This window comes from Uranotaenia lowii, chromosome 1, assembly GCF_029784155.1.
Source record: "Uranotaenia lowii strain MFRU-FL chromosome 1, ASM2978415v1, whole genome shotgun sequence".
Classification (NCBI taxonomy): Eukaryota; Metazoa; Arthropoda; class Insecta; order Diptera; family Culicidae; genus Uranotaenia; species Uranotaenia lowii.
This window is the reverse complement of record NC_073691.1, coordinates 179,643,259-179,658,975: the sequence shown is the minus strand read 5'-3', so window position 1 is coordinate 179,658,975 and position 15,717 is coordinate 179,643,259. Positions and strand designations below refer to the sequence as shown.

The window sequence follows — 15,717 nt, the reverse complement described above, 5'->3', positions numbered from 1 at the left end:
CCTTTCAATAACTGGAGCATCAAAGTCAACTCCATCGTCTGCGCTGGACGCAATCTTAAATCTCTTGCCTCTACCTGAGTACGTGCAGTTGGAGGCGGAAAAAGCAGCTTTAAAATTGAAACGAACTGATTTATTACAAAATTGGGAGCTTAAAGGGCACCTAAAAATTCTAAACAGGTTCAACATGAATGCATTGGTTACATCCGTTCAAGACTGGATGATTACTAAACCAAATTTTTATACAAGCTTCAAAGTTATCGCTACGGATCGATCCATATGGGCAGAGGGTGGCCCTACAACTAGGATAGGATCGATAAATTTCTTCACTGATGGCTCAAAAATGAATAATAATGCTGGTGCCGGAATATATGGTCCAGGGGTAAACATCTCGATCCCAATGGGAGGCTGGCCCACAGTTTTTCATACAGAAGTCTATGCGATATATTATTGTGTGGAAATATGTTTAAAGAGAATGTATAGACACGCTAATATCTGCATATTTTCAGACAGTCAAGCAGCAATACGGGCTCTGAAAGCCCCAATGTGCAATTCAAAGCTGGTGTGGGATTGTATTAATGCTTTGAATCAATTATCAATCCAAAATCAAGTGAACCTATACTGGGTTCCAGGCCACTGTGGTATAGAAGGCAATGAGAAAGCAGATGAACTCGCTAGGAAAGGATCTGAAAGGCGCATGATTGGCCCTGAACCTTTTTGTGGAGTATCTACTTGTGCTCTTACAAGTGAATTAAAAAAATGGGAGAACTCAAAGATCAAATTCAAATGGCTTGTAGCCATCGGTGCTAGACAATCTAAAAAATTCATAAAGCCCGATTCTAAGAAAACTTGTGAACTTCTAAGTCTATCGAAAAGAGATCTTAAAACAATTACAGACCTTTTTACAGGGCACTGTCCATGCAACTACCACTTACATAAAATAGGCAAACTCAGTAATGAGATGTGCCGGTTTTGTCAAACTGAAGTAGAAACTGCAGAGCACTTAATGTGTGACTGTGGATATCTTATGACACATCGACTGAAAGTTCTTGGTAAGCGAATCTTGACGCCCGATGATATTTGGAAGATGAAAGCCAGTAAGGTGGTGGGATTCATAAGAAATACCATCCCAAACTGGAATAATGTCTCGATTCCGACTACAACTGGCATCTCTATCAATGATGACAGTATTGCGTAATCAGACAAATAATAAATTGGGTTATTCCACAATAGATCACAAAAAGTTGGTCGCAGTGGATCTTCTCATACAAAAAAAAAAAAAAAAAAAAAAAAAAAAAATCGTTGTAAACACAGTTATGGTACATGTACCTAAAGATGTGAAATCTTGCTCAATTGGCAGCAAGTCAAAACCACAAGTCTAACAAGTATAACCACTGACCACACTGACTGGACACTCGATTTCGATTTTTGACTGCTCGAAAAATTAACGAGCAATGTCGATACCAGAGGCGCTTCGATCAATATTGTAGCCCGGCTGGAAAATTTAACCAGACATTTGACAAATATCGATCAGTTCAGACAACTCGAATGGACTGGACAGGATGAAGAACATGCTATTAAGTCAAATTTTTATGCTCGAATTGTTGCCGCGCAATGTCGACGGTAGGAGGCTTTTAGCCAAAATTAGAATAGAATTTTGTTCTACAGGGTGTTCAAAAAGTTCGAGTACACTTTAATGAATTTCATCAATTTTGAGCATCTTGAACTGAGCACCACACGGAAAAAAATCGAGTGATTATCCCAAAGACGTTGTCATGATAATTTTACCATTTCAGCGCTATAGTATTTTCAACCACGAAAAGTATAACATCGATTTTGTAAAAGTGCGCATAAAACATTATAGAAATTACTGTACCTGGTAATTTTCGATAAATCTCAATGTTTGTTGTCGAATATACTATGGTCATGATTATTTCATCATAATTTCTATTACAACTAGCGTCCGCATAGTAATTAAGACATAGTGGCACCAATTCATATCAACAAAATACTACGCACATGGTACTTTTGAGAACAAAACATATTTGACTCAAAAACATCAGTGCGTTTGATAATTTTACTATGGTAAACATTCTTGTTGTTTATACTAATTAAGGATCATTAATCATCAAACCCGTGAGTAAACAAACAAATTTTGAGCTGCTTTCAAGTTGATTAACTTCGAAAATCTTTCCAGATTATCGGGAGAACACACTAACATTGACGGACGTGTGTCGGAAGTGTGAATTTTAATGTTTTTAATTATGTAATAATGCATGCATGGAAATAAACAAACATACATAGTAATTTTACTATTCAAATCAAGCTCCTTGCTCCTCCTAATCTTTATCATAACACATTCTAGTTTCATCATGAAACATCAATTTTACTAGGCACGAAGTAAAACAACGCATCATTTCATTGACAATTTTACTAAAACGCAGTCGAATTTACTATGCGCAGCCAAATTGAGCACAAGGTAAAATAGCTATGCGTAAGGTATTATAAACAACAAAACATATTTGACGCAAAAATGTGGTTTCCTGCTGTTCATTTAAACCTGAGGGAGGAAGACTGAATAAAAAAAGAAAAAAATCTTTCAAACGTCTAATTTCTCTCATCAATCTACCGACCAGTGCGGAGGTTCAAAATTTTACTTTCTTATTTAGTGATTTTTAATATAACTTGTTTGATGCTGAAAAGCACTGCATAAAACAATGATTTAATTAGGTTTTGTTTTGCTCTGGAAAATTCTTGCATGATATGGCGTATTAAGTCGCTCAAATTTCGTCAAAGTTTGAAGCTGATCAATAAAAATGGTTTGATTAATTTTTGTTCTAAAAATTTATCTAAATTAAGCACCCAAACAACTGAGCTACATGACTCGCAACACGAAACTAATCATCTAAAGTTAAAATTTGAACGATTACAAATCTTTTCAACAATTGCTGGCTTTTGCCGAATAGTAAAAAAACGATGCAGAAAACGATGCAGAAAATTTCAGTCTTCCTCCCCCAGATTTAAACCACGGATTTAGTAGTTTTACAATGCTTTTTTTGGTGGCATGTGAGCCCTTTCAATTGTTTACTTTGTACTTTAAAGTGTTGCCAGTTCGATAATGTGATTTTGATTATGTTAAATATAAGCGCACCACTTTGATTTTGAATGCATACAAAATAAACGTTCTTTCTAGTTATAGACGTTCACAAGACACGATGTCTTATTTCTACGATATCCGACAGCATCCCAGGGTCACAATATTCCGAACACAACACACTTTTTAACCAAATGGTGTGGTAAAGCCGTAGCATATATGTACATCTAACTTTTTGTTAGAGCAATTTTGTGCTATCATCAGACAAACTATTCCTGGTGTCGAAGAATTGGTTTTCATTTAGTGTTCGTTTTTTAACAGCCTTTTCAAAAATTCATAACATTTCCAGTGTTATGAATCTTCGACAGGTATTCCGCATTCGTGTAGTTACCTGTCCCTGAGTGGCCGTCCAAAATTAATTTATTTAATATTGCGGAAATTGCACCTATTTAGACTCCTGTGCAAATAATTTCCACGCAAAAATATTTTCGCACTGACGCACACATAGACAACCCGTGTCAGTTTTTCAAATCAGCCGTTGCTCGCTTCTGATTTTCGAATCACATTTCCAAACAGCATAATTGTTATTGTTTTGGCGAAAATTATTATGAAATGTAAACCAAGGAGTTTAATGACGAAAATTGACCGATCAACAAATGAAAAGAAACGAACAGAAAACAGCATTCTGTACATTCGGGTACAAGAATGTCAGTGGAACAAATAAATCATGCATTATTCGGGCGTTTTTCGAATTACTGAAAAAAAAATTATGGATTCACTGACAACTTTTACTGACACACCAGTCGCAATTGTTTTTAATTCAATTTTATCCAAAGATGTAAAAATTATCGATATGTGTCATTGTCTATGTATAGGTCTGTGAGCAGATTTTACTGCGCGCAAATTATTTGCACGGGGGTCTAAATAGGTACAATCTGCGCAGTTTGTTAAGGACGGCAACGGTGCGTATGAAAGTTGATTTTTTGGTAGAAATAATTTGAAGTAACTGCAGTTCATGGACTCTGATGTTGGTCCTTTTTTCATATAGTCCCTTTTCAACTTTTAGCACATGATAGTTTATATAAAGAATGTGATGGTGTTAGTGAGTGCGGAATTGTTACCTGTCAAATCAGATTCTCTCAATAGTCTAAAAATTCATGCAATTGACAATAAATGAAATTGTTGAAAAATTATGAAATCTTACCTCTCCGTGAAACTTTTACCTTTTCATACTCAACCTTAAATCTTACCAGTTGTGTTAAAGCTATAGCTCTATTTACCAACTTATAATCCGTTTCTAAAAGTATTGATGAAAAAAATCATATTATTTTGTTTTCACACCAAAAGAACTGGTAAAGACGAAAAACCCATTTTATTGATCAAAATAAATAGTTTACAGGTCACCAGAGATGCCATCCACTACCGAGAAAAACGGAGAACGGAGAATAAAACACCCCCGTGCGATAGCTGCTAATCACCCGGGCGAGATTTTGTGTTACTCTCCACACATTATTCGCACCCCGGTTTCGAAGTCACACACACCTAATTTCAATAGCTCCGGCGTGCGACAATTTGTCATCGTAGAGCACCCCGGTGAAAACACAGAACCGACTAGTTCAAGCCACGAAAAAGCAAAGACAAAAACAAACACGTGTGCATAATAATAGCATCAGAGGTGCCAGGTGTCCTGATTTATCAGGATTTGTCCTGATTTTCGAGAGACCGTCCTGATTTTTCAAAAACTGTCGAGTTGTCCTGATTTTTGAAAATTTGTCCCTGAAATGTCCTGATTTGTCCTGATTTTCATAAAAACTTCCTAAATATGGTCGAATTTGTAGTTGTACTATGAGAAAATCGAAAAAATAGGTAATAAAATAGCTAAACCCATTTAACAGATGGTAATCTTCGGTTCAGATGATATTTAAATAATGTTTTTCGATATGAACTATAGCCAGCAAACAAGCTGCGTACTGTTGTTGCATAAATCAAGGCGTTTACAGCGCCTGTATTGCGCCTTTATTTATGCAATCTTAGCAGAAATCTTTATTATTTTCATGAATCTAGAGGTGTCCTGAAAAATCCTGATTTTTTACTTCGCGTTGTCCTGATTTTTGACGAAACCACCTGGCACCCCTGAATAGCATCAACAAACGATGAATGTTTCGGGCGAGTGGTTCAGCTTCGTATGTGTTGGTAAACGCAACACGCCAAGCCAGCTGCCGTCGCTGTCGCTCTCCGTGGTGAAAAACTTTTGTCACTGTAGTGTGTGTTTGTTTTGTCGTGTTTATTTACAGATTCTCTACAGAGGTTCGGCTAAAAATCTCTGCGGTGCGTTTCAGAGAATCTCTACCGAGAATCGAAAACCGTGCACGTCGGTGATTCTCGTTAGAGAAATGGCAAGCCTGCAGGTCACCAAATATGTCTCCATTGGTCCAATTCACATAATCATTGATGTTGTCGAGAATAAACAAGTACAGAATTCCTAAACTTGTCTCATATAAAATACATTTTTTCGTATTATGTGTGAAATGTCGAAACAGTAGCTACGTGTTAGCTGATTTTCATCAAAAAGCCTATCAACGTGATGGAGGATAGAACTATTCCAACTATCATAAATAGACGAAAACCATTATATATGTGCTTGTGTAACTTTCTTAATAGAAAGTTTACATTGGTAATTAATAGATTTTTTTTTTTGCAAATTTAGCTTGTAGTGTTTATTTTTATAGGCCATTTTACACATAATACAGGTTTCTGGAAATTTTGGCTCAAAACAAAAAGTGCCTTGCCCTTCAAATATAACTCTCTTGAATTGGTTAGTTATATCTTACATGTTGTCGAAATTAAACAAATACTGGAAACCTATTTTGACTCTATATAAAAATCGTCAGCATTCTTATGTGGAACGAAATTTCAACAATAGAGGAGCGTGCCGAGTACGGTGGACTTGACAATCCGCTGGAGCTCATATAATTGGTTCAAGGTAAAATTTTTCCAAACAAAAGGTGTAATTGGCCATTATTTAATTACATTTCCATTTGAGTTAAAAAAAAATCTTTTCAGTTTATTTTAAAATATCGTTCTTTTAATTTGTATTCGAACTTATTGAACGCCCTGAAAGTGTCATGAACAGTATCACATCGATATTTCATGTGCTGTTTGGTTGACTTTCAGTTGATCCACCTTCAAAACCCAGGTGGTACCTGCCACATCCTAATCCTGAATAGGCCTCTGATACGTGGAAGCGGCAGAAATTAGACCCCCTGCCAAAATTGGGCAAGCTTTTATCGGGTACAGCGGGTAAGGTCCCAGAGAAGGTGATTCAGAGCCAGAGAAACAGTTTGGTTTCCGGAGAGGACGCAGCACCGTAGACGCCATCCGCTATCTGAGATAGCGGACAGAATCAGGCTAACGAAGAGGAAAGGGCTCCGCTTTTGCGCGGTAGTCACTCTGACCGTGAAGAATGCCTTCAACAGCGTCAGTTGGACAGCGATTACGTCGTTGCTCATCCAAATGAGGATCTCGGCCTATCTGTATAGGCTTGTGGAAAGTTATTTTCACAATCGTCAACTGCAGTATATGACCGGTGAGGGCTTACGAACACAAGAGGTTTCGGCGGGTGTGCTACAGGGGTCAATACTTGGCCCGGGCCTTGGACGAGCTCCTACGAATAAGCCTCTCCCATCGAGAGTTGAACTCGTAGGATTGCGGTTACTGTCAAGCGTGACCACGTCAATCTTGCGGTACGGAACGGCGACCTGAAAGCTGGCCCTGGGAAGACAGTGTAACCTTCGGGTTATCAGTGGATACCGGACCATCTCACGTCAACGTCACGCCCAACGTACCAGATCTCGCCAATGAGGACTTGATGTCCAACTGGCAGCAGCTGTGGGACAGCTCAGTGAGAGGAAGGTGGACCCAGCGTCATCCCACACATCGAGAGTTGGATCGGGAGAAGACACGGTGAAGTGGACTTGCATGTGACGCAATTCGTGACTGGCCATGGATGCTGCATGAAGTACCACTACCGGTTTGGACATGTGGCTTTGCCATATTACCCAGCTTGTGGTGAAGAGGATGTGTATTAGAGTGCCCCAAATGACCCGACTTTTGAAAAAGTTATGCGCTGCAGGCTGAAATTGATCCTAGGTCTAGTACAAGATCTCATGCCAAATTTGGGTCAGATCGGATCACGGGAAGGGGTCGCTCAACGAGCCTGAAGTTTGTATGGAATTTTGAAACATTTTGTGTGGGAGAAACATGAAAAACCAGTTTTTCATCAATAACTTTGGTTCCCGTCGGCCGATTTCTTTCAAAAACGGGTTTTCTTAAAGCCTAAATTATGATAAACATTTCATCCGAAGACTGCATATCGATAAGAGTTAAGACAAAAAAGTTATTAGGCATCCAAAATGGGCTAACTTTTTTAAGGATGGTATTCATCACTGTAAATGAGTCGGGGCGGTCGAACTTATTGACGCCTCATTAGCAGTGATGAATACCACCGTAAAAAAAGTTAGCCCATTTTGGAAGCCTAATAACTTTTTTGTCTTAACTTTTATCGATATGCAGTCTTCAGATGAAATGTTTATCATAATTTAGGCTTTAAGAAAACCCGTTTTTGAAAGAAACCGGCCGACGGGAACCAAAGTTATTGATGAAAAACTAGTTTTTCATGTTTCTCCCGAACAAAATGTCTCAAAATCCCATACAAACTTCAGGCTCGTTGAGCGACCCCTTCCCGTGATCCAATCTGGCCCAAATTTGGCATGAGATCTAGTACTAGGCCTAGGATCAATTTTAGTCTGCAGCGCATAACATTTCACAGGTTTTGAATTTCCCATACAAATTTGGGGCAGTCTAATGTGTATGGATTCCAACACTTGACATGCGGTCAGCGATGGCTTCACCCGGACCATGACTGCCCTGCAGAGGAGCTGGAGTCAACGGCAGTCCGCGAACGGTGTAGGATGACTCCATTGCCGGAGAGCATCTGAGTAGTGTGCGTCCTGTCCCTTGATCGAAGCTACAAAGATAATGCATCAACTTTTGCCTAGTCGAGGTCATGGGTACGCCGCGAATGTGTGTAGATACCCCACTTCCGGTGCCGGGCAAGCCTCTCGAGTCGGTGTAGGATGCCGTCAATGTCGGGAAACATCCGAGTTGTATGTCCCAAATGTGTTCCGTGACAGGCGCGAGTTTAGGACAAGCTGCTCTCGATCTGGCACCCGATGGGCAGAAAAAGTCGCGGGCCAAAAATCCTAAGGTTGTCAGCCAGAGGGATACAACAATGGTCGGAGTCGACTGATCCCATCGACGGGGGCTGTCGTACGTAGGATGCAACACCTTCGGGGAGTATCTGGGTAGTGCGAGGAAAAGACTATACCATCTTCGCAGTGGAAATCGTTGGGAAAGGGCTATTTCGCGATCGAGGAATATTCACGGGTAGAGTGGCTCTCGACGCCGGGTGAGCCATTCAAGGTGGTGTAGAATGACGTCTTCGTCGGGAATCATCTGAGTAGTTGCGTTAAGTCCCGCGCGTGTGCTGTGACATGCGCGAGTCTAGGAAAAGCTGCTCTTGATTGGCACACGACGGCCTTAAAGGTGGCGAACCTCGAATCCTGGGTAAAGAGGTCGGGCTTCGAGTCGTTAGCGGAGAGGTCAGGCCTCGAGTCTTCAGGAGGAAAGGTTTGTGTGGTCAACCCCGAATCTTTACGATAAGAGTTCGGATCTCGAGTCGCAAGAAGAGATATCAGGCCTTTAATCTACAAGAGAAAGAGTATAAGTGTAAGGCGTCATTACGAGGAGAGGTCAGATCTCGCGCCGCTAGAGGAGAGATCGGGCCTTGAGTCGGGCAGAGGAGAGGTATGTGTAGATCATGCACATGGTTCATGTGGAATCTCGAGTCATTGCGAGGAAATGTCAGTTCTCAAGTCGTTAGAGGATCACGAGTCTTCTCGTTGTATCCATGGACCCAGAGTTGAAAACTGGGGGGACGCGGTTGCTCGCTGTGCTTTGGGATACAATCCGTAAACCGAGATTCACCACCTGATGGTTACCAACTAAAAAAAGGTCTCTGAAGTGAGTGGTTATATACAGCATGAGACATGAGAGACAAGCTTTTAACATCCACTGTAGCAATCACTAGACTAACTGATTTCTCCAGTATCTACACACTTAATCTTCTCTTATGTGGTCGGGACGATTTCGTCCTGAATTTTCAACAGCTGAAATTACAGGACAATTTCAGGACAGAAAAACAGCTCAGGAAAACAACCGTCAAATTCACCTGTAGAATCTAAACGGATTTCTCCTGTGATTTGCAGCGGTTTTAGACATTGTCCTGTACGTTCGAAACGATTCCCTCTCGATTTTTTTTTAGAGTTTTCTGTTATTATTGATCGTGGTTGGATTTTTTTTAAAGCGAATAATGTTCAATCAAATTTATTTTTCTAACAATTTCGGTTCGTTCTTAAAAATTCATTTTACACGATAGGGTTTGGAATAATAAGCAGCTTTTAGTACAACATTTTCACGCGCTTTTTGTTTGTGGTCGGTGGGGCGATGTTGTTTTCAATTTAGTTTCGGCCGGATGTTGGATTCAGCTGGTAGAGCAGAACCCGCAGCTTTTCATTTCCTTTTCCTTTAATTGGCCATACAGCTTTGGATTTCCATCATCCAGACGCGTTTTTTTTGGAACCATGACCGTTTTCCTAATCGAGCTATGACGATGGCCACAGCACGTCTTTATGGCATGGCAACTTCTACAAGTTTCTTTCCACCGAGTACATGTTCACTACTGTTCAGCGCCACTATTAGCTTCGCTTAAAGAACTGCTCTACATGTAAAGCAAACATGACAGTAGTGTACATTTCTCACCTGGTAGAAAAGGATAGAAAGAAAGGAAATGACAAGAAACGCGCGACAGCTGACGAGCCTCACAGGTCATAACTGTCTCGAATTTAGGAAGATTGTTCGAGTACCTGTGCAGGTGCACCTGTAGAAATTTCACCCTGGTGTCACAATTTTCAGGAAGATTTCCATTCGAATTTCGTTAAAATTGAGCAACTTCCCTGTTGTTCGGAGAGCCATTATCCCGATCGAGAAAATTACAATCTTAGTGTGTAGGTATTGATATGGACAGATGTGCGGAATTCTCGGAGATGAACAGACTCTTTAGGTTTTAATCCCGAAAAAAGGTTGTTTATAATTGCACTTCATTTGAGTCCTTATCCCGGAACTACATGCAGCATCGCCAATGTTAAGTCCCGGAGCATTCGAGGTCCAATTCCAAACTGTCATACAAATGTTACATCAATAGTTATCTACTGAAGGAACCGATTGTGCTAGCGATTGTTACATAGGTTGATAGATTGTCAATCATGCTTTATACAGGCTCTAACTTCAGAGGCATTCTCCGGATGCCACAGTACCCGATCATTAAAATGGAACTCTCTCTCTAGCACTAAGAATTTGGAGGCAGAAGCCGTTTCTAGATTATTTTATTTGTTTTTCAAACACTAATTTGTTTAAATTCCGATTTATTATTGCAGATCAAATTGGCCTATACACATTTGGATGAATTTTGCAAACTGCCAGATGACACCAAGGAAATGTACCTGCGGAAGGACGGCAACCATGGCTACATCAAACCGGGTCAGGAACGTTTCGATGGCGTCACAAAAGACTTCCGCCACACGTTCAACATATGTACCCTGAAGCCGGAAGCGCCGCTACCGGAGGAACCAATTCCCGGGTTCCGGGAACACATCTCCGATCTGGCGCGAGATTTTCAGCGTCTTTCGTCGCTAGTCCTGCAAGCCTTGGCCGTGGGTCTGGATCAACCGCACAAATACTTTCTCGAAAAGCATACTCACATTCTAGATGGTGAAAGTGAAAACCAGTCGACATTCCGATTGCTGTACTATCCGCCACTCATCGAAGACGACGGAAAAAATGAACTGCTCCGTGGAACGTGCAAGTACAGCCAGCAGCGTTGCGCCAAGGATGAAATCGACCTATCGATACCGGAGGACTATAGAAAAAAGATGGCCGAGGAACGGGAACAGCTGGAGGAGGAAGAACGGGTGGCCAAATATTCTCGTTGTGGGGCGCACTGTGATTATGGAACCTTCACCCTGCTGGCTCAGGACTCGGAGGGTGGCCTGGAGGTTAAGCTGCCCGGAACTGACAAATGGAAGCGGGTTGGCCATCTCCCTGGCGCGATCCTGATTAATGCCGGTGAGCTTCTTGCCACCTGGACCTGTGAAAAAATTGCTGCCTTGGTAAGTTCTATTTCTTCGTGGAAATGATTGGCTCTAACAGCTTTATCTTTCGTTTTTTTCTAGCCACACCGTGTAGTGATTCCGGAGGAAGAAGCACTCAAATCGCGAGGTCGACATTCCATGGCATTTTTCGTGCATCCTGGTAAGTTCTAGTTAAGTTTTTGTGGTTGATTGCAAATTACAGATTCAAAATCAAAAATTTAAAGGAAGCTGCTCTTGAAAATTCGCTTGATCAAATTTGTTTTTCTTTTTTTTTAATTTCTAGATAACTGCACCGATATTGAGCCAATTGAGCTGCCGTCATCTAGTTCCTCAAACTCTTTGGAATCGATGGACAAAAAACCAAAGAATAGGAAAAAGTCCTTCAAAACCGCTAAGACAAAGTAAGTAACAAAAATCTTTAATTTATTTCTAAATCTTTTAAATTTATTATTAAAAAACTAATTTCTATTTTTTTTTTAGAATCTACAATGCCTATCAGCATGTGCAACGACGCTTTAAGGAAACATACGCCTCATAACAGATTTCCCGAAAAAAAATGTGTTAGCAAATTATCATTCAATATACTCCTAGCAGTTTACGAGTTACTCAGCAAAATTTTTCTTAAGAAGTTCAACAAACAAGCCAACTTAAAATAAGCTAAATACTACTTACTCATAAAAAAAGGACGGCCTTTTCGACCGACAAGCAACCCTCGTCTTGTCTGTTTCTCGGTCCCGGTTCTGAAAGGTTGTGAAAATGAAGCACCATTTCCAGTCGAAGCTAGAAACGCCCACGCGCTCGGGGTTGAACCGAATGTTGTTGCCCATGGAGAAGGACTCCGCGGATGGTTGCGGCAAATGAGCTGCCGGTCATTAATCACCAGCGTCTGGTGGTCTGTAAACGAATCCTTCAACGTCGCAATTATCTTTTTTTGTCATCTCTGGAAAACAGTGGCAGTTTTCTTTTCGCTTCTCGTCGAGGATATCACATGCGTAACATCCGTCACGAATCGTCGGCTCTGTTGTACTGAATAGTGGATATTTATTTTTTCTCGAGTTATTTATTGACGCCGTGTTTTGGGTCGGAAACAATCAATAGAAAAACTAAGGCTCCCTGAAGTCAAATTTCAATCCGTCTTATATGCTTATTACGTTAAAATACGAAATAAACAGCCATATTGAAAACTTTTTCTTAATTAAATTTAGAAAGACTGTTTAGGCAAAAGATTCCCCAATGATCGATAATAAACTGTTACCAGATTTACAGAAAGTTAAAGAGATAGAATAACACACAAAATTTCAGTTTGTCAACAAAGTAAATCTTCTGTTTTCTCACACAGCGAATATGATTTGTCTTCCGTTGCTATCGGTTCGAAAGCAATATGTAGTGCTTGTTCGACACAAGTTAAAATTTTTTGGCCTAGCCTAGTCTGGCTCAACGCAATTTTTCAAATGAAACTTAAAGCTAGAAATGTAGTTTAAATTTTCATGGAATAGATTTTTTTTACCTAATAATTGTTTTGTTATCGAAAGAAATCCTTTATTACCACAAAATGGTAAATTCTTGCCAAAAAATTAGCATATGTATAGCATAAAATTTAAGGATTCAAAGGTTAGGTTAGGCAAAATTTTCCCGTTTATTTGGATAACATGCCGCTATTAAGCCTACCCCTTTTCTGATAATGCCTCTACAGATTTCCGTTCCTGGTGCTTGTCGTCTTTTCTGCTGATCGTGTGCTGCTCCATTTGATGGCTCTTCTGAACTTATGATCTGTTTTGATCAAAGACCTCTTACTTTATACCTTACGTAGGCAAGGATAAGCGAAACTCAACAAGGAACTGGGAGTCCGTATTTTTTTTTTAATTTCGGGCAGCTGATCAACGATCAGCAAGCTTGATGCAGTAATGGTCGAGACCGACCGCAATTTCCACCATTTTTGGTCTCGTTTTCTCTATCCTATTTCTGAACAAATTTCACACGATCCATCACTCCTCAAAATTATTTTTTGTTTAATTAATTGTTAACTGACTCTTTTTTTTTCAATCACTTGCCCGTAGTTCATTCTTTTTCTAAAACTCTACACTCCACCACATTTTCTTTTTTACTCATCAACACAAATTTTCTATCGGCTTTCCGAGTGAATGAATGCTCTCTTTTGGCATTATAATTATTGTCAATATTTCAATTTTACATTCTATCGTTTTGTTCAAAAACTTTTGCCACTCTCTTCATATTATTGCTTATTGCCATAAGTCTTCTGAATATGATGTCTTCTAAAGAAACGATCTCATGATGCAAAGTCCGTTCGTAAATCAATTTACCTACCTACACCTATACAGTGTAGTCCTAAGATGTAAGTAGGGGAAAACTGTACAGAACGCACCAGTTAAGCATTAACGCTATTTACAGCGCTAAAAGTCATGTAGGAACCGAATTTAACGTTTACGATGATTCAGGGATTTATTTTACGTCTGACTGGAAAGAAAATATCAAAAACTCCATTTTGATGATAGTTTTGTTAAAAATTCAACCAGCTAGAGAACACACCGTGGGGTAGAACGCGGAAACTACACGGAAAATAAAAAAAGGTAAAATTTACCTTTTTGCGAGGTAAATTTTTTCCACCCCTCTTTCGAGGTAAATTTTATCTTTTTTTCATTCACCTAGCAAAAAGGTAAATTTTACCTTTTTTCAATTTACCTAGAAAAAAGGTAAATTTTACCTTTTTCGCATTCACCTAGCAAAATAGTAAATAATACCGTTTTCCCATTTACTGATTTAAAAGGTAAATGCTGGTTGTTTTGATTGTTTTCTTCAATAAGAATTAAAAAAATACAAAATTCTTTCAAAAATGATATTTATTGGAGATAAATAGGGACTGGTAATTCGGCTTCGCGTTCTTCTGAGCCGCTATGGCCGCTGAATCCACCTGCGTTGCGTACATTCATGGCCTCCTCCGTTCGACTAATCCGGTCAGGTTCGGCTTTTCCGGCTGGAGGATGCCGTGGAATACACCTCAAAGCTCTATGGGCTGATCTGAAACAAAATCAATAGTATTATGACGAGAACCAGCACAACTAAATGATATTTAAGAACACTTACCATTCTATTCCGATTTTCACATATTAGGCACAAAGCAAAACTTGTTCCTAGAATGACAAAACAGCTTAACCTCAATGAACGGGTTTGGCGAATAGTTACTTTTTTTTAGAAGAATTGTACCATTTTGTTTGGCTCAATCCAGGTCAATTACCCCTCGCTACGAGGTAAGTTTTACCTTATTTGGATTTACCTTTTTTTCTAGGTGAATTATACTTTTTTATCGAGCTCAATTCAGGTGAACTTTACCTCGCTACGAGGTAAGATTTACCTTTTTTGGATTCACCTTTTTTCTCGGTGAATTGTACCTTTTTTCAAACCTCGATTCAGGTAAATTTTACCTCACTGTGAGGTGAGTTTCACTTCGAAGAGGTAGAAGTTACCTTTTTGGCTTTCACGAGCGTTCACCTTTGCTAACTCGGTAAATTTTACCTTTTTATTATTTTCCGTGTAGTGGACAGAACGCACCATACCAGATGGGTGGTCAAAAATTGTTACATCAAATATATAGTAACATGTTCATCGCATTTTTGTAAACCAAGCATACTTGTTATTGCTGAATGTATCGAAAATTTCGCTTTTTGAAATACACCTTATATGTAAAACGCCTTCAAGAAGGCAACGAAATTCAATTTTTTGGCTGATATCGCGGCAAATAAGGCTCAAACTTGAAAAAGGACGCAAATTGATATAATTATGCATTTTTTATTGTAATTTAGGAGTCAGCTAATAAAAAGAATGACATTTCGCTTTGATATTCGGTTTTTCTCAAAAGTTAACAAGCATTCTAAATTTGAACGTAAAACACATGGTCTGGCGTGCATTTTGCCCCACTGCTGATATGGATTGTTTTAGTTAAAATTTGTGGAAATTAAATCAAATATGAAAAAAATATTCATAGTCATTCGAAAGGGCGATTAGAAAAAAGAAAAGCTGAAATTTCATTAGTCTGCGCAGTCTGGTTTGCCATAAAACCTTAAATGCAAATCATAAAAAATTACAAGTTTCACGCAGATTCGATTTATCCTTCTGCTTCTGAGAATCCAAGTTACTACAAACATGTTCATAGCTATGATAAAACACTTAAAAACTTGTTTGCAAGCTCGAAGAACCACACAAACTTGTTTTAAGAGCAATTTGAACCATGTCGAAAATTGGTCCTTCTTAATTTCTTAGGGACTTAAATATTTTGAATAACTCACCACAGCCAGGATATTAAACTTGCTGGTTAATGTTCATGAACCTGATAAGACGTTGTAC

General features: G+C 39.3%; 1 protein-coding gene across 2 annotated transcripts in view; it reads left to right on the top strand.

The window, feature by feature from the left end:
* Positions 1 to 12,872, top strand: part of LOC129738684 (uncharacterized) — a 52,528-nt gene extending 39,656 nt beyond the window's left edge. For both annotated transcript variants that reach the window (XM_055729940.1, XM_055729947.1), the window contains exons 3-6: positions 10,645 to 11,376; positions 11,440 to 11,518; positions 11,642 to 11,759; positions 11,839 to 12,872. In XM_055729940.1, coding sequence (XP_055585915.1) covers positions 10,645 to 11,376; positions 11,440 to 11,518; positions 11,642 to 11,759; positions 11,839 to 11,896 — 987 coding nt within the window. In that variant the 3' untranslated portion in view covers positions 11,897 to 12,872. The remainder of the gene's footprint in view (positions 1 to 10,644; positions 11,377 to 11,439; positions 11,519 to 11,641; positions 11,760 to 11,838) is intronic.
* Positions 12,873 to 15,717: the final 2,845 nt, after the last annotated feature.